General features: G+C 36.0%; 1 protein-coding gene across 5 annotated transcripts in view; it reads left to right on the forward strand.

Annotated features, from left to right (window-relative positions):
• Positions 1 to 1,742: 1,742 nt before the first annotated feature.
• The window catches only part of LOC131439657 (uncharacterized), a 56,173-nt gene continuing 38,708 nt past the window's right edge, over positions 1,743 to 19,207 (forward strand). The window contains exons 1-2 of one of the 5 annotated variants that reach the window (XM_058610949.1): positions 1,743 to 2,108; positions 9,395 to 9,779. In XM_058610949.1, the coding sequence (XP_058466932.1) occupies positions 9,430 to 9,779 (350 nt within the window). In that variant the 5' untranslated portion in view covers positions 1,743 to 2,108; positions 9,395 to 9,429. Of the gene's footprint in view, positions 2,109 to 9,016; positions 9,312 to 9,394; positions 9,780 to 19,207 lie in introns of those variants that run through there. The other 4 variants (XM_058610947.1, XM_058610946.1, XM_058610951.1 and 1 more) reach the window with 4 other exon arrangements.

The following is a 19,207-nucleotide window of genomic DNA, read 5'->3' on the forward strand; positions in this document are numbered from 1 at the left end:
AATCTAAGAATCATCTAAGATTCAAATGAAAAGATTTAAGATTCTATAAAACATCTTGTTTTTCAGTCAGATCCAACTTCCGGCTTCGGATATACAGGGTGATTAGTATAAAAATGTCTATTTCACATAAATTAATCAGGTTTATCGGGATAGCAGATTTGGATAGTCGATAACCAAATAAACTTATTTCATTTTGGTTGTATTAAGTTTTCGTTTCGGAAAGCACCCAAAAATTTAATTCGCACTACGATTCCTCAAAGATGTCTACATTGACATTTTGAAACAAATGTAAACTATGTAAGCTACTCAGGTGAATTTGCATGACTTCGGCTACACCAAATTTCGAATTCCGGTTCCAGTATCGAATCATTTCTCAAAGCCAAATCGAATTTCAGAAACAAAAATTCAAATTAAAATAAATCCAATTTTATCCAGTTCTGACTTCCGATTCTGGAATTGTAGGATGATGAATTTTTAAAATTCAAGGCGATATAAAAGATGACAATCCCGAAAAGCTTTAAAGTTGGACTCAAAAATATTGCAATTTATTGGTCATATGGCCATACGAATCGGTTTGGGTTATGCTGGTTCCTGAACACCGGCTCTGGAAGTACCTTAAATTACCCTAAACTCTAAAGTGGAAATTACTTCGACATATCATGGAATGTTTAATCGATTTTTACACTTTTAGATTCAAATTCGATCCTATTTTCAGTTTTGACATTACAGAGTAATGAGTGATTAAAACCTCAAATTGCCACTTAAAACGACGGACATTAGAATAATGTCATGAAAACTGAAGCACCGAAGAATATTCATGCAAAAAACACATACGGATTGATAAAAAAAGGTATCATCTCACTGCTAGGTGGATTAAACACGTTTTTATATGAAAGTTTTGCTCACGCTATAACGCCACTGAACCCACCGTGAATTTAGCACACCACCTCCATGCGAAACAGCGGCGCGCAAGCAAAATATAAAATGATGAAAGTTGATGAAATACTTTTACAAATTTCGGTTATTTTGACTAAAATTTTATAATTTTGAGTTGCCTTTTCAGATTCTTCGTTTAATTTTGCTTCAAACACTGTTTGCAGTTCTAAAGTCATCTTTGTGGAACGGAACACTAACCGTTTATGCATTTCAAAAACCGATCACGGCTCGGCAAAGCAAAATTTCAAAATTTTAAGACTACTTAGTCGTAATAAATATAATTGCGAAAACTTTGTTTGGAGTTTTTGAATTTTCGAAATTCTGTCTAGTTTTTGAATAATTGATCATAAACCTGTGGTAGAAGCGAAAATTAGTTTTTGCTTTTGGATATCTTATTCTTGAAGATTCAACTAAGATTTTTGTTATAAGCCATGATTGTGGATTTGCATTTACCATCTTTTTATCTACCTATATTTATAATATATGTTATACTTTCAATATAATAAATAGTTTTTAAGCTGAATTGATTTTCATCAGTTTCTACTGTCGATTTATAATTGCTATAGCATTTACAAACGCCACAACATAACTCCAAATAACAAGTGTGTCGTCTCAAGGAATAAGGATGAAACAAGCGATAGAAAGTAGAGAACTCAACGTCGGAATACGGTTGGAACAGCGTCGCATGTGCACCTACGGACACGGTATGCTGTGTCCTCGTCCGCCCGCGTGTTCGCATTCGCCCGACAGAGGTGTTCAGTCCAATATCAGAAATATATCTTTTATTCGCTTTTCGGATGCGCTACGGTACGGACGGTCGGTGAGATAGCTGTCGATTGCGCAGGCTAAATTTGATTTCGAGTATCTTCTAATCGGTCGGAAGCGCACCAAAAAATAAACGTTGCCGTGATCCGTCGGGAATAGTTAATATAATGGTTTTTGGTGAAGTGTTGTGACGATAGAATAGAAATCTGGACACAAATATGTATTGAATCGGTTTGATTTGTCAGTGAATATACAATTGTACCAAACATGTGAATGAAATAGTTAAATGTGACTAATGCGAAAAGTGTTTTTTAGTTCACCAATTTTGAATGCTGTTTACTGGTGTAGTTGTCAACGTTTACTCATTGGATTATCAGAATATTGCTGAAATAATTCGAGCTATAAAAGTAAGTCTGGATTGTATATTTGTGTTGCGTGCAGAAAGAGTTATCATTTTTAGTGGATTAAATTGCGAAACGATCGTATCTTACCTTTTCCCGGATAATAAACAAATTTGTTTTATAAAATCTAATAAATGGTAAAATAGTCGGATGAGTAGGCTTTGATTTTGTGTTGGTTTTAAAATTTTTATAGATCCAGAGTTCGTCGATTACTAGTTATTAAACTAAAATTAGCCTCAAGTATTTCAAAACTATTTAAACGGTTTAAGGGTTATGAAGAATTTTTTTTTAATTTGGCTTAACTTTTATGTTGGAATTCATTAAGATGTTAAGAAAGCTCGATTTAGTTCGTCGAGATGTGAGATCAGACCTCTCTCATATTTTTAATTATTGCTATCATTACCTAATATTTAGGATGAAATAATAAGTTTGAACGTAATTTACAATTTATCAGAACATTGGCCTCACAATTTATACCATCATAAGTTATATCAAACGTTAAAACCAAAAGTGATACACAGAAATATTTGATGTGCAGTAGCTACATCAATTTCTCATATAAACTACATTGGCTACATCAATTTCTCATATAAACGTTGACGAGAAAGGCATCATTACACTACTAGGTGGATTAATACACCACTTTGATATGGGTTTGTGAAGTTATGTTATAAGTTTTGTATTGCAAAGATCTTAATAAATTTTGAAAATCTCATTCATCTCATTCGGCATAAAATTTATATTTTTTCAAGGGGTAAGGCCACCATGCGCGTCAAAAAAATAGGACAAACTCAGAAACGTTTTCCGGAAATATAGTGAAAGCTATTGAAATTTATTTTTCAGTGTTCAATTATGTGTACTTCATCGTACAAAAAAAAAATTATTGTTATACAAATCCGATAAAAAATAGCCTTTTCATGACCAAGTTATTGCGACTAGTTTTCAGGGAGGTCCGAACCGGCTGTGTCTTCAAATTTGAAGTAGGAGCAAGTACCAAAGTTTTATAAAGTAAATATCATAAACTAGCATACCACGTAGGAAATTGCGGAAAAGTTCATTTTTCTACATGAAAATGTCATATTGTATTGCTTATAAAACAAAAGTTTACAATATATTAAGAAACCCCTATGTGGTATAATAGCTAATGTGTTTATTAAAGTCTCCTAAAAATTTGGAACCAATCGATAAAAATTTGTAGCTGCAGCGTTCAAAGTTATCTCAAGATGCATGAAACGCGTCGCAAGGCGCCTTCGCTAACAACCAGTTCGAGATTCGTTTTGACCACAAGACATTTTTTGTCATTCTAGAGGGTTTCAGGAAAATTTTAGGTTCACAAAAAGTTTGAAAGTTTTTTTTAAAGTTCCGTGGTGGCCTTACCTCTGAAGAGGGGGCTAAAGTCAAGGACATAGTCAAAATCTTTATTCTTGATAACATTTTTTAACTTTTTTGGAACTCTATAAAAGGGAAAACGTGATTTTTGCAAAAAAAAAAATCGGTCAATTTATTGTAAATTAAAAATTATTAAAAAAAATTGGAAAAAAACTCGGCGTTACCTCTTTAATTTTGTACAGAAATAGGGTTCAATATTTCAAAAGGATCGGTGCGTTAGTTATGAAGTTATGAGGTGCACCAATGTGAATTGTGGGGAAAACGCTTTTAAATACTCCTACACTAAATTTTATACTCTATACTAATCAGCGCTGCTTTTACGTATTGATGGGTCTGGGGCAAGATTAATTTGCGTTATCCAATATTTTTGAGATGTTATGCAATGAATTAAAAAAATACCTTAGTCCCTTAGTTAGTTAAAGTAAACATTCCTTCGGGGTAGTCAAACAAATACACATGTAACAAATCTCAACAGTTTTAAAATATGATAAAACCGAAAGTTAAACAGATTTCAAATTTGTTAAGTAGTTTAGAATTACATTGAATTGAACAGCGGAAAATCTAAATTTCAAAATATAATTTGAAACCGCACGATATAATAAATTTATTGTGGTTTTTTGTTATGAAATAAAGCAGTCATCAACACAGCACCAAATACAAATAATAATTCGGAATATTCCGATGAATTTTCGTGGATACGTTTTGCGCTACACGGTTGAAAATTGTTACTCAAAAATGACTAAGATTCTACTCATCTACAGAAAAAGTGGAACAACTCTAATTTAGAGTAACTCCTTAGTTACTTAAATTTGAGTTCTTCCACTGGAAACGATGTTTGGGTAAAATCTAATTTTTTTTAATGAGCCAAAAATTGAGTAATTAGCACTTAGATTTTGAGTGGAATTTCATTTCATATACATCAAATTTGCGTTACAATTGTTCATTTTTTAGTACATTGTATTTAAATGTTAAGTAATTGACACTCAACAATTAAAATAACCCTAAAAGTTGAACTGTTTAAGTTTGCACTAAGCAGTTGAAGTTGAACTGCTCTGCTTTGACTAAGCACAAACTGAGGATAACCACAAAATAAGTCCCCAAGACCTCCTGCACGTCCAAGTGCATTAGATTTATCTCTTTGCTCGACTTCAATTCGACTAGATTGCACCGGGAAAGTATTTCCTGATTTACACGGTAGCGATCATTTACCAATCATCATCTCAATTAGCAGTAACAAAGGCATTGCTATTTCAGTTAATATTTAATATGATTTGACAAAAAATATTAACTGGATTAAATACCAAAGTAATATTTCAAGTGTCTTAACTTCAATGGAAGAGCTCCCCCCACTTGAAGAATATGACTTCCTCGTTTGTTCGATTCTGGAGGCCGCAGAACAAGCCCAAACCAAACGATTTCTTGGTCCAACGTCTAACAGAAGGCCTCCAAACCCTTGGTGGGACAAAGAGTGCTCAAATGCTAAGCACGCGAAACAAAATGCTTACAAGACGTTTTTAAAACGAGGAGGAGGAACTCCTCAGAATTTTGAAAAATTCTTGACTTTAGAAATCAAGTATAAGAGCATATTTCGGGCCAAGAAATGTAGCTATTGGAGACATTTTGTCGAAGGTTTGTCAAGAGAAACCTCAATGAGCACTCTTTGGAATACGGCCAGACGAATGAGGAATCGTAACGTAGGAAATGAGAGTGAGGAATACTCGAACCGATGGATATTTGATTTTGCGAGGAAAGTTTGTCCAGATTCTGTTCCTACGCATAGCATTATTAGGGAATCTTATCCAAATAATGGTTCCATTGATAGGCCCTTTCCAAAGAGGGAATTTTACATAGCACTCATGTCTTGTAACAATAACGCTCCTGGGTTGGACAGAATTAAATTCAACTTGGTGAAGAATCTGCCCGACCTCGCAAAAAGACGTTTGTTGGAATTGTTCAACAAGTTTCTTGAGCAAAATATTGTTCCACCTGACTGGAGGCAAGTGAAAGTTATCGCCATTTAAAAGCCGGGGTAACCAGCTTTCAATCACAACTCATATAGACCCATTGCGATGTTGTCCTGCATCAGAAAATTGTTCGAAAAAGATTTTCTACGACGTCTCGACACGGTTTGTTGTCAGATACTCAGTTTGGCTTCCGTAGAAATAAAGGGACGAATGATTGCCTTGCAATCCACATAACGGTAGAGAAAATTTGGGTGAAAACCTAGTTGTAATGGATGTTTTTTTTAATTTTCAAAAAGTGTCTGATTTAGCAACGGTCTCCCCTATATTATTAAAATTCTTCCTTTTATAATAAGGTTAATAATAAAATGGATAACTTACTACAAACGACTTTATAACCAAACACTTTTCAAGTAATTATAAACAAATTTCCAATTGATAAACATGCCCCCCTCTCATGAAAAAAAATATGCACTGGGTATGCACCTGAATGCAAGTATTTTTTGACTAAGTTTGGGTTTCAACGATTGTTGTGCTCCGTCGATAGTTTTGGACTATGTGATTTTTTGTTGTTGCGATTCTTAGACATGCTCTTTTCTGAAATTTGTTGAAGTAATATTCTGATATTTTGGTAAAGTGCGTTTTTTTTACCGAAGTTCTGAATAATATTATGCTAAATAAATATATCGAGATCAGCAAATTCGTTTGCCGAGATTTTGAGCAGTGTGTTGCTTTTATTGAAACTCGATGAGACACTTGTCTAATGTCTCTTGTCGGTTTCACAAAGCACCACGTCGGAAAACATTGAAATTGGATGAAAGAGAAAGATTTTTATATTTCGTGAAATAAAGATCTATCTCTTTTCGTATATACTCACAAATATCTGCTTATTTCCAGGTAGAGGTGTTGAGAAGCACTAGAAATAATTGTTTTTAGTCGTGATGTTTTCATCAATGGTTTGCTTTTGTTTTTGTGTACTGAATTAAAATGAACAATAATAAAACACCCGCGCTCCTTAATGTTAGCTTTTGTGATATTCATTTCAAACAATAATAAAGAAAAATCCTTTATATGTTCAATTACTGATGCCTCGGCAATTCACGATTCAATCCTGATCACTTTTATCGAGCTCACAGCAAAATTGCTGCAGACAAGTTCGCTAATAACTGACAGTGAACAAAATAGGGATTATCGGGATTATCAGTAATTATACATTTTGTCGAGATTCAACAATAAAATAATTCAAGTATATATTGCACAATCATTTTATTTTCAATTATTGCAAAATAAACACAAATTATTGCAAAATAAACACAAATTATTGCAAAATAAACACAAATAACTTTTTATCCGTCAACTTTGAACTCGCAGGTAGTTTTAGTTAATTAAAAAAAACGAATTGTCAAATTTTAACCAAAAGTTGAAATCATTTGCGAAATGATTCACAGACTTAGTACACAGTTCATGTGGCTAGTGTTACAAGCCTAATAACACTAAAAACATACGCCAACGGGCTTGCGAAAACAGTAACCTATTCTCTATATCACCCATCAAAGCTACACTTGTATCGGTAAACAACATACCAAAAAACAATTAAAGTGAACTGCAATTCAATAAAAACTATGTTTCTTGTCAATGTTGTAAATCAAGTCATATAACTTTTGATTTTTTTATTATAACTACGAAAATATTCATTGTACTAAGAAATAAGTTAGATTAATGTGAATAATCGATATCATTGAACTACTTAATGTATTGAAATATAATTAAAACTTATATTTATATTATATTTAAATTTCTAATGACTCATATTTATATGTAAGCAAATTAGATGCGATATTGGTATAATTAGTTGTGTATGCAATTTGTTTGCGCCTTCCCACGTGAGGTATGGTCAATTGAGTTAATTAAAAACATCGACAAAACGTTCCATTGGCTCTAATGGGGCAATCAATCTACAATGATATTGCTTCAACTGCTTGTGCACAATCCCTCCAGGGGGGCAGGTTTGCAAACAATTTGCCTCGAGTCTCAGAGCACAAGCTTTCCGATCTCAGACGGCCAATGGGAGACTTGCACGGAGCGACACACCTCCGGGCGGCTTCGGCACCTCTGATGAACAACTCATTCAATCATCAGCAATGATGGAAAGCTAAAAATAGATTTTGTTTATAATTTTATTTTTATGCAGCGCACAGGCTAAAACTACTACAGCTACCTGCACACAACCATTGCTCCATATGAACACAAGGTCGCGAAAGTCGCATGACTCCGAAAGCTCACCTACGTATTCTACTGAAATACAAAACAATTCAATCATCGATGCGAATCACGCCTGCGATTGACGTTTTCAACTGTGGGTGGTGGCGCTTGCTGATTCCAAACGAATGAGTAATGATTTTAAGGTAAACAAAATATCATTCATCGGATCAGATGATGGTGATGGAAGGTTTTTTCTTCTGATGAATCGTCATGTACGTTTATTTATTCAGCACCCGAATTTGGTAGCCTTCGGGTAGTTTTGTTTTACGATCTTCGCCGATGAGGTTTCGTGGTATTTTACATCCTTGAATGAGTAAGCCATGGAAATGTTGGGAAATGGCATACTTGTCAGTTCGCTCAAATCATATGAACCGAACAACGAGAGTGTGAAAAGTGAGCGTGAGGTAAAATTGACTACGCCAACGTCACTATTTTACATCATATATCGTATGATCCGCAACTGGTTAACAAGAAAGAAACGTAGTCAATACATCATCGTGTGGTCAAACATAGAGTCAGTAATAACCTCGGGTGTATAACTAGGCACACAAACATACCCTGTCAGTAAACAGCCAATCGGCAAGTCTACGCAAGCATCAGAATTCTCAACTGATGCACATCGAAGCAGGTGCTAATTACCAGTTATGATGCGTGTCCTAATCAGACAGTTCCGTACAAGTTATATGAGAAAAGGTTTCAAGCTCAGCCATAGGAAGAATCTGCATGGTGTTAAACTTAACATATATGGTGATACATTCGGTAAACGAGAGTTGACTAATCTCCTGCCCAGATAGTATACATATACTATTAACTCAAACTTGCAGTATGTTGGTATATGTTACGTCAGATGATAGATATTGCAGCTTAAATTTTTTTGAGAGATTCTGCAATATCAAGAAGTTAAAAGAGATGCAAACTTTAAGTGGGGGTTCACGGTTGAAGCTAGAAGGAGAAACACATTGTAACGGCATATTCAAAAGCCCTAGGTAAACAAGCTTGCAATTGTACTAGCGCCGCTAGTCTGCTGATAAGTTTCAAGTTCCTGCGAGAAACCGCCACGTTACTACACACGACAAATTCTTACCGCCATGACCAGGTGAAACGTATAATTACCTCATGAAACTGATATGATAATGTTCGAATATCGCGTGATTTTCCACCACAGACACAACCGGGCTACCACCACACGTTACCAACTGTATCGAGCATGCTAGAAAGAGAGAGGGATCGCGTCATCACCTTGTTCGGAAACAAGACTTTGAGTGCGGTCGTACGATACCGACCGGCGGCAATGTGGCCGAAGACTTGATCGGCAATATTCGCGAATTTCCTTTCGCGATGTTCGCTGCTGAAAGTCTATATAAAACCGTTGCGCTTCGGTGTAGCAAAAGTTACACGTATGTTTGCCGCTCACCGATCAAGTTGAGAAAAGAGTAACAGCAGTCGGTGTTAATTTTCAATCCATCGGTAGTACATTAGCGTGATTTTAACTGAGTTTTGCAAGCGAGATCATTTCGCGCCGAAGTTCAGTTCATCTGAAAATTGTGTGTTTTGGCTTCGTTTTATTCTACCTGCCTTCAAAATTACACGGCGTGAAGTAATTATATCAGTGAAACAATAAAACTTATCTTTAAGCATCATTGGTAACGGTCATTTCTGTTTTTCTCTGTGTGTTTCCAGATTAACCATCCGTGAAAAAATAGTGCAACTTGCGCATGCCAACTACACAGTGTAACTCAATGTTCGTTCTGAAAGTGAAAGTTAAGAACATGCTAAGCATGAAGATCGAAATCAGAAATATCTTTCTGCTGACGGTTGTGACAGCCTTGCTGAATCTAGGAGCCGCATCTACCGGTGTGTCATCCGACAGTTTCCTGAAACTGGATGAGTTTAACAGTTCGCCAACGCGTCACAACCATCGACATCACCCGTCGTCCGAGCAGCAGCAACAACAGCCCCATAAGGACAACTTCATACTGATCGATTATCTGAGCGATGGTGAGGCGGAACGACGCATCAGTTGGAACGGAATTGCCGGCAAGGAGACCAGCATCGGTGACAGTAGGTAAGTCGAACGGTTTTAATCGATCCCACTCAACTACTCAATAGTTTGTGACTGCGACGACATTGAATTTTTGGAATGCATTTTCCCCAGATAATAGTCGGGTGGGTGGGAGTGATTTAATTGCTGAACGACGTTCGGACGAACGCTCTGGCTTGCTTGGAAGGGAAATTTTGAAATCCCTACCAGTCGGTCGGTAAATATGATAAGTGTTTTTGAAGTAGGCATTTATTTGATGCCAATCATTAACCCTGATGGAAAGGAAGTAGGTAATAAGTGTTTTCAGTGCAAGGACAGTTCTGAATGTGTACGGAATTTCTCAGCCCTTTAATAGCCTGTTCCGGTCGCTTGCGGACAAAAGTTTTCCTAAAAGAAACGTAATAAACTCGGTATACGAGCATGCACCGGATGCGTTGCCCTAATGTAGTGTGTTCAAATAGTTTGCGAAACTTGTGCACGATGTGCTAATTGTTGTGGTTTATGGTGCTCGATGATGACCTAATACTGGAAGGTGAGAAATTTGCTCTTTTAAATTTCTCTAAGCCGGTAGAGGTTTGGCCGGTAACGGCTACCAATGTTTGGTCAACAGTTTATAACGATAACATTCAGAAATGCATTCGGAACGAATGACTAACTGGTATAAAAGTACATTTTTTCAATAATCTGATTTCAAAAGCATAAGATATGAATGTGACTGATGAATATGAGGTACTTTTCAAATGTTACTAACGTTTTAATTTTTTATTTCCGTATTTAAATTTAATTCATTTTATTATTCAAGCATCAACTTTGGACTAAAGCTGTGGTACCAGTTTAGGGCTATTTGGTTTAGCGTTTTTTCCCCAAACTATGGCGATTTCTTGAAACATTGAAAAGTCAACCCAAGTTTAGTTACAATATAAAAAATTCCAGTAGAACGCGCTTTCTAGAACTATCTGAAGTATGTGTGAAACATTGTTCAGATACAGTCTACCCTTATTTTGCAAGGTGATCTATATGAGCAACAGCTGATCATTAATATTACTAAGAGATTCTTCAAAAAAATTTTCTTTCAATATTGAATAAGAACGAAAAAGTTTGTTTGGGCATACACTAGCATAACCTTTTAGATTTTGAACAGTTTCGATCCAAATGATTAGAAATTCCTCGTTTTTGCATTTTCGTTCTAAACTTTTCATTTGAATCTGAGTTTTCGAAGATCGGTTTAGCCGTTGCTGAGCAATTGTAAAGATTTCCGGTTTGGAGCACACAAGCACTTTTCCGGTACTTTCAGAACCAGGAACGATGGTCCGGTATACCCAAAGTCAACGAATAAAATTTTAATATTTATCACCCTGTAATTCCAAGACCACAAGTTGTATCAGGATGACATTCGGAAGGATTATATGGATCCCTAAGGCCTTTCATTTGAACCTAAGCGTGCGAAAATTGGATGAGCGGTATCTGAGAAAATCGAGTGTACTTTTTCAGCTCATTTTGCATATTTTACCCTATAGCTCTGGAATCGGAAGTCTGATCCATATGCAATTTAATAGCAGGCTATTGAACTATAAGGTCTTAAATTTGAATCTGAGTTGAAGAAAATAGTGTATTTTTTTTCTTTTTTTCGCACATTTTATCCCGTTACTCCCGAACCGGAAGTTCGATCCTGGTAAAATTCAATAGCAACCTATGGTACCGAGAGACTTTTCTTTTGAATCTAAATTTGTGAGAATCGGTTCAGCCATTTCTGAGAAAATCGAGTGCACATTTTGGTTACATACATACACACAGACATTTTGCGTACTCGACGAATTGAGTCGAATGGTTTATGACTCGATTTAAAAGTAGGTTTTCACAGTAATTGCATAGCTGTTTTAAATGAGAAAGGCAAAAATTCGTTAGAATTACCCGGAATTTACTTTTACAATATTTTTTCTGTCTCTAGTTTTCTGGAAAGAGAATCCGAAGAACTAAAAAAAATTAAAATTATACCCGCTTGGTAGGAATGTTGGCAGCCTGTGGAGGTCTGGTTGAATTACGATAGTTGTCAAAATAGATTTGGACGAGTTGTGTCATTCTCTTACTGGCCGGGGCCTTTCAACTTTCTGTTTGTTGGCTTTTTTGTCTGTTTTTCTTCATGGATTTTATCGATCATGAAACCTTCGGAAAGAATCTCGTAACCAGATGAAGGTGAATCCTCTAAATCAGTTCTAATTATTATATTAAATTTTAACACTCTCGTTATGGTAAATATTTTATGTTTGTTATAACTTGCGAAATGTAAAGTATCAAACAAAAGATAGAGTTCGTTGTTGTTCGTATTTTAAGCAGATTTCACATTCTCTGACGGTTATTCATTCCGCTTGTTAGTTCGAAAGCAGTGCAAACACTACTCACAAAGATTTTATTGTAACAATAAAATAGAACAAAAAAAAACAAAATCGTCACGTGCCTTACCTGGCACAATACCGGCTGAAATAAAACTATTGCCAATTCTTTTAGGGGGTTTGGTAAAGTGTGTTAAGTGCACTTAAGTAATTTTATTTGTTTTACGTTTCAACTACGTGAGTGCATAATAACTATTATAATTGCTAGGCTAAATTCTCATTTACGGTTGTTGCTTTGCTGCCAAAAATGTTTTACGGAAATCATGAAAAATGTCGGCAGAAATTTTTTACAGATAATAGTCACGTACAAGCGTGTATGATCTTAAAGTTTCAAGAGGAATTTTCTTGGAAGACAACGAAGAACGAACCCAAAACCGATTCGTTCATAGCTTTAATTCATTGTAAATAGTTTTGGTGAAAAACAAACAGGCAACAACAGAATATTCGAGTGTAGAGCCTATAAAGGCACTACTGTGTGTTCAAAACAAGTATTTCAAATGAATCCAATTAAGAAGGCTTTCAAACATATTTGGTATTTATGCATAATTTTTCTATATCATATGTTGAAATTTGAAACATTCCCATACCCATATCTTAAAAAATTTGCGCTCGATCTGATTGATATAAACATTAGTGACTCTTACGGATTCACTGAATAATCCGTAAATGTCAATCACACACACACACACACACACACACACACACACACACACACACACACACACACAGGCAGTTGTCCGTGGCAATTGGTCGCCACGATCGTGATCGAATGATCAAATTGTATGCGGCAGAGTATTGGAAGCGTGTGGTTTCAATAAAAATTCAACCGATTTTTTGACGGTTTAAGGAGAATTTCAACATTGTCGGCAGTTATGGTGCAAGTTGTTGCACAAGGCCCAAAGCTTCTATCTGGTGTGCTGGTGTACCTTCACCTTCATTGGGTACTATTATCCGAAGTAGTACGAAAAATGGTATGTCATTTGAGTTATACACAGCCACAATTGGGGCCTGAAAAGCGTTTCAGATCCGTCGGGTGAGAAATAATAAAAATGATTCATGGTTGTAGATGTTTTTTTTCTATCATCTTCAGTTAGTCACATGAATGACGATGATAAGCTGCGTGTCAGATAAAAGACCACCGTAGAAATGAAACTGGTGAAACAAACATGAACTAGATAACTACTAGAACGTTGAATTTAAAGGTCGATCTGACGATTAAAAAATGAGAATCGCACGCCATTTCTGATTTGCGATTCTAATGAAAAGACGTCAAGATAAAAATAGGACCACGTTGTTCAGCTAAGAATAGACGGCGCTCTGTAGATATTGCCCGAGGATGACATAACATTATGAATGTCACGCCACCTAGATTATCGTTGCATGGCTTTCTGCGCGTTGTTTGTATTGACAGTACCAGATGAATGAAAATGACGACGTCAAGACATGTGGTTGAACGGATGTTACCCACAAAATTTTCATCGTACGATATGTGTTTTTACGTCAACGCCAACGACGACGATGGCGTGGAATTGCACACTGCAGATATGTATCGTATGACACGATAGTAGCGGCATCAAAGTGGTAAAAGTACGTGAATGATAAGATACATGTACATGCTTGGGTAGCCATGGACGAATGGTATCACCTATTGATGGCAACTCGGGCTTGACCAACAATCTAGATGTCTCTCAAGCGCTTCAGTGATAAGAACAACACTGTGAGGTAGTCTTTGTGCGATATTTGAGGTAGTCTGATACGATATTGTTGCAATCTGTTACATTTTTTCGGCAGATAACAGCAATCTATTGAAAATGCATTGTTTTGGATATCAAGCAATGCTATGGTGGCATTGTTTTATATAATACAATGTTTTTTCTCTGTCCTAGATTAAATGTATCACATGACTTGACACAACAGCGTTCACTTTTTAATTTGTTTATTTGAAATTTGAGATTAACAGACTTTTGTTTTGTTTTGATGATGGATTCCAAGATTTAATTGTACTGCGTGTGACAAATGTGTTGACGCCGCGCCAAAGCGATTAGTCTTATCGCATGCGATGTACATTGAACCCATTTTAGCTAGGTTGCAAAATAATGGTAGCCTTGAAATATTGAGATATTTATTAATAGATTAATAGAATGTAGGGAGTACGAAATGATAACTGGTACCCGGTATACTCAATCGGTGGGTGCAAATCTCTTATACCATCACTGATTCAATAGTATTTTCGTTAAATACAGTTTTAAATTGTTTTTCCAATTTTCTGTAGAGGAAATTGTAATAGTTTGTTGACATTTTCGATTCAATACAACAAACGTAGTGCCCAAATTGTCATTCGACAGTAATTACTACAACAACAAGGAATACAAGAACAGTACTATGAAACATACAAAGAATGACTGAAACATGCCAAGAGAAAGGAATCAAATTTATATTCGTATGCATTGCGTGCCATCGATGCCAGATAGTAGTAATGTGATAGAAACATTGAGATAGTAATAGTATCATTTCCGTAGATTGGCCGCTTCCTCGGAAACTCCTGCAATGCAAACCAGGAAACAACCTTTTCCTGGTCGTCAGGCAAACAGTTTTCATAGATTTCTGTATAAAAATACCAATTTCCGTAGATATTCGTAGAAATATTCCAATTTCCAACTACTAGTCATTAAAATATCATGATTCACCATAAAAAAGTATTGAAACTAACTCACCGGCGGAAAACACATCTAATCCGTCACTCACATTTATCCAGTTTCGACAACTGACCGGCATCGTTCATTCGTCATCAGTATCAAATGTTGACTTATGAAAACTTGGTCTTTTAAATCTCAAGAATCACTCTATAACCACTCATTCAAATGATCACGAAAAGCAACACCGAAGCCGGAATAATAACGTTAATCCGAACACTTATTACTGCAAATTAATGCAGAAATTCGTCCGAATGAATTTTGTATTCAAATTGCTTCTGTGGCGATGCAAGTTTTTTTCAAATTAATAATTCGAGAACAAGTTTTGCAAGAACAAAAATGATATTAATGATGAATTTTGTCAAGGTCTGTTGAAATTTGCTGGTGAAATCGATTGTGTAAAAAAATCATATCATGGTTTACTTTCTTTTGGTACCAATTTCTTTGGCGTTGCTGAGTAAGGCAAACCACGATCCTTCTAATTATTTTAAGTTATAATGCTCAAACTGTAACACCATTTTTATACCAGGTTTTGACACTTCGCGCGATGTAAACAGATTACGCAAAAGAAAAATACAAGAAAAAAGCTTTCATCGATATGCTTAGCGGCCTGCTTTGATATTCACCGTTGATTAAACCCCAAGCAAGATTAGAGAACGATTTATGGAATTAGTAGGGGTTGACCGAACTGAGGTGCGTCTCGCAAAACCCTTTTCGACGGTCTAAACAACTGATGTTATTTTTTGGTAATTGCGCAACGTAAATAATTTGCTAATGTGCCAACCCACGTCCGAGTTCATCAAGCGGTACTTGACATCAGATGATTAACCCCTTGCCGACACGCGGAAATAAACACACTCGTTTCGGCTTCAGAAGGAGAACGCAAAGCAAATCAAAGCGAATTCTTACATCGTTCTAAGTCTCATAAACCTCCTTCGGGGTGCATCCTCGACACCGGGCATATGCAAACAATTAAGCGCTCTTTAAAAGTGAAAACCTCATTCCCGTCCCCCAACCAACCGAAATATATGTTGTCATACACTACCATTATAAGCGGAGTTAAAAACGTCACTAGCTTTGTGCTTTTGTCAACAGGCACTTCAAGTGGAAGAGTACTCTTTACATTTTTGTGACCTGCTCCGTTTGCGTTTCCGTTCTTTACGCGGGTGTCTTTTCGACGTTGATCGAGGGCAAACAGGCGTACGTACTTTGTTTACATACATCGTGTGATGCTCCACTGGTGACAAGGAATTTTGCCCAGCCTGAGAGGTATGTTATCTCATCATCGTCATCACTTCATCAGTCTCTTAAAATACCACAAGATTATGAGAGATTCTGAAACCACGTAGGTTGACTATGTGGATTCAGTAGTTAGAATCTTTGCAGAACTCTCCATTCTTCAGATTTCGGTCGAACAGTGCTAAATTGAAAATGTTAGAAATCGAAAGTTTCAGAATATAACAGTAACTAGAAATCCAACCATCGCCCTTCCACTTATGGCATGGCGTTCTTTAGTGAACAACCCCGAAGATGCCAGCATAATATCTGCCTATGAATGCGTCTGCACATTATGGCGAAATTTCTATGATGGCACATTTAATGCGCCGGCAACATTGTTCTCTTCCGCGGGCCGAATTTTATGAGGGTGAGATTTTTCCCCTTCCACTCGAAACCATGAATCTTTTGTTTGCAATTTGATATGTGATATGGTGAAGTGAAACATTCACCGTAAAGTGCTCCTGTACGTTTCGGAATAGATTAGACATATTTACACTTAATTTAATTCGAAATAATTACACTGACATTGAGCCAATTGGTGTGCGAGGGATAAATGCATGTCAAGATGTAATGAACGAAACAGCGCTAGGGGGAATAGAGTTGTTTCCGAATTCAGTTTCATGAGGACAGAGAGCGAAATCCGAATGTGTTTCAAAAAGGGTATTAATTTGTACATGCACTCGTTTGTGGGAAACTCTGACCTAGATCAATTTGCTTTATGACTTGTATATTGCTGCATCTGTACAAGTAATCTTTGATGTGTTTGATTTGCCACTTGGATTATTTATATAATTGATGATTCGTATTTTTTTTACCATACCTACTAACATAAACAACACGTGATCGCCGTCTTTTTTCTGCTGAGTGCATTCTTAAAAGAAATAAACAAGCGCTCGCTTTTCTCTAAAAGACGCAACAAATGCTGAAAATCTAAACCGCCAGCTTAACTAACGTTGGATATGAGTTACTAGGCGTATGTGACAGAATTGGTTCGGAAATCTTGTTTATTATTTCATCAAGTTGATAGGAATTTTACCACTTCAGAACAGCACAGACCTCAGCTGAATGTGAATGTGGAAACAAAAACAATCGGGAGTCTTTTTTGACTTCCCACCGATCGTCGTCGCGAGTCGCCGGTGTTGTAAACTGAACCGCTTTCAGCTAAGTCAATTAATTAAATCATCGATCTGAAGAATGCAGTGTGTGTATACACATTTCTCTAGAATAGAGTTGCTTCCCGCACGGGCGACTGCCGACCGGCAACTCAATCAACTCCAGGCCGATATGTGTATCATCGTATGCAGATGCAGGCCAAGGAACACACATCAAAAGTGGATCGAACACGTTGCACGTGAGTTTTCCAAAACTGCCGAATGCTCAACCCCCCTTTGGCTTCTAGCCGACGATTGGAGCTCATTATGTAAATGATGCTTATACTTTTCTTGCAACTGGTGATGATTAATTTTTCTCTGGAATACCTCTTCAGAATAGAAGAGTTTAGATTACGTCTTTTATCTAAACATTGAAAAAATCCATCGGTCGAGTGGGTGTTGGAAGCATTTGTTGCGAAATTGGATCCAATCTGTTGGCCTAGTTATCGGTGATCGAAAAAATTATATGATTATAGCTTGCTTATCTTTCGTCTTTTCAACGGGCTCTCAGGCACTCCGACGATCTCGAATGAATGCACTGTCTAGTGCTTCGATCTTTACGAACTACGACTTGAAGAGGTAAGAAATAGGGGGAAAATTAATAAAATTTGTTTCATCTCCTATCATGTTTATAGCTCATAATCGAGTGAAATTTATTAGATTACAATGTCTAATCCTATTTGTTAGACTATTAAAGCGCTTTTTTATGTTGCGCAATCTGTTGATGATCTTTATCGTGGAAGAAAAAGCGATCGATAGTGGATGATCGCCTGAAGTACAGTTATTCCACGATTATCAATCTCCTGTTGATATGATTTTCACGCTTGCCTATTGAAAGAATTGTTTTCGCCAAGGTGAAAAATAACGCATTTTTCCATTTAAAGTAAAAATATTTACAGTAACTCGGGTAATGTTTAATTTTCGCTTACTGAATGTTTCAATCATCTTTTTACGGATGGATTTATGGTTGAAAAACATTCTAGCAAAAACATACTAAACCTTCAAAAACATACCGAAATCATCTCCTAAACAGCATCATTTTTTGAAAATCATTACAACTGATCTTCTAAGTTGACACTAAGAATCCTAAAAATAAAGAATGGCTAAAATTAATGGCTAATTAAAGTGAAATGGATAATTAAAGTGAAATTAGTCGACATTTTGAAAAACCAAAACACTTAAGTTTTCGCAATTAAATTTATCACAGCTAAATATTCTTAGGATTTTGAAATTTTTCTTTGCCGAGTCGTAATTGGTTTCGAAATGTAGAAACGGTTACTGTTACGTTTCACTGTGATGGTTTCAAATTTATGCATTGGATTTTGTGGTGAAATAATAACGAGTTGAGTACTATAAAATGGGTATTATAAGAAATCGTTCATTTCCTAAGGTAACTGATTTTTATAACGCTAGTTTGTTACTTTGTTGTGTAATATCATATAAAAGATATTACTGCATATTGTAGCCGACATAACAATTAAAAAATATATACGTTAACGGAAAATGTATTTATTTGGTATAATTATTTTCGTTGCCTAGTGAAGGTCCAGTAATTTCTGATTTGAAGTTTTTTAATCGATAATGAAACTTGACCGAGCTCATGCAGTGAATTACTATTTGGTACTGGTAAAGATATCGAAAATACTTGCATGTTTTCTTATTTTCAATCGTTCTTTAGAAGGAGAATCTATACTTGCTACTAAATTTAGGCATATACATTGTTAGCATGTTTGTCAATACATATGCATATATAATCTCATATTAGTGATTTATAAATACTATTGATATTCTAGTGTAATATGAATCCATAACAGTAAATATTGAATTAGGATATATTCACAAATTCATTACGAATCAGTAAGAGTCTCTTTTTTACAAGCCAGCAGAACGTGTGGTAAGCCTACTGCGCTCATTCAAAGAAATATTCCTGATTTCTATGT

The sequence above is a fragment of the Malaya genurostris genome, chromosome 3, assembly GCF_030247185.1.
Source record: "Malaya genurostris strain Urasoe2022 chromosome 3, Malgen_1.1, whole genome shotgun sequence".
In the NCBI taxonomy this organism is placed as follows: Eukaryota; Metazoa; Arthropoda; class Insecta; order Diptera; family Culicidae; genus Malaya; species Malaya genurostris.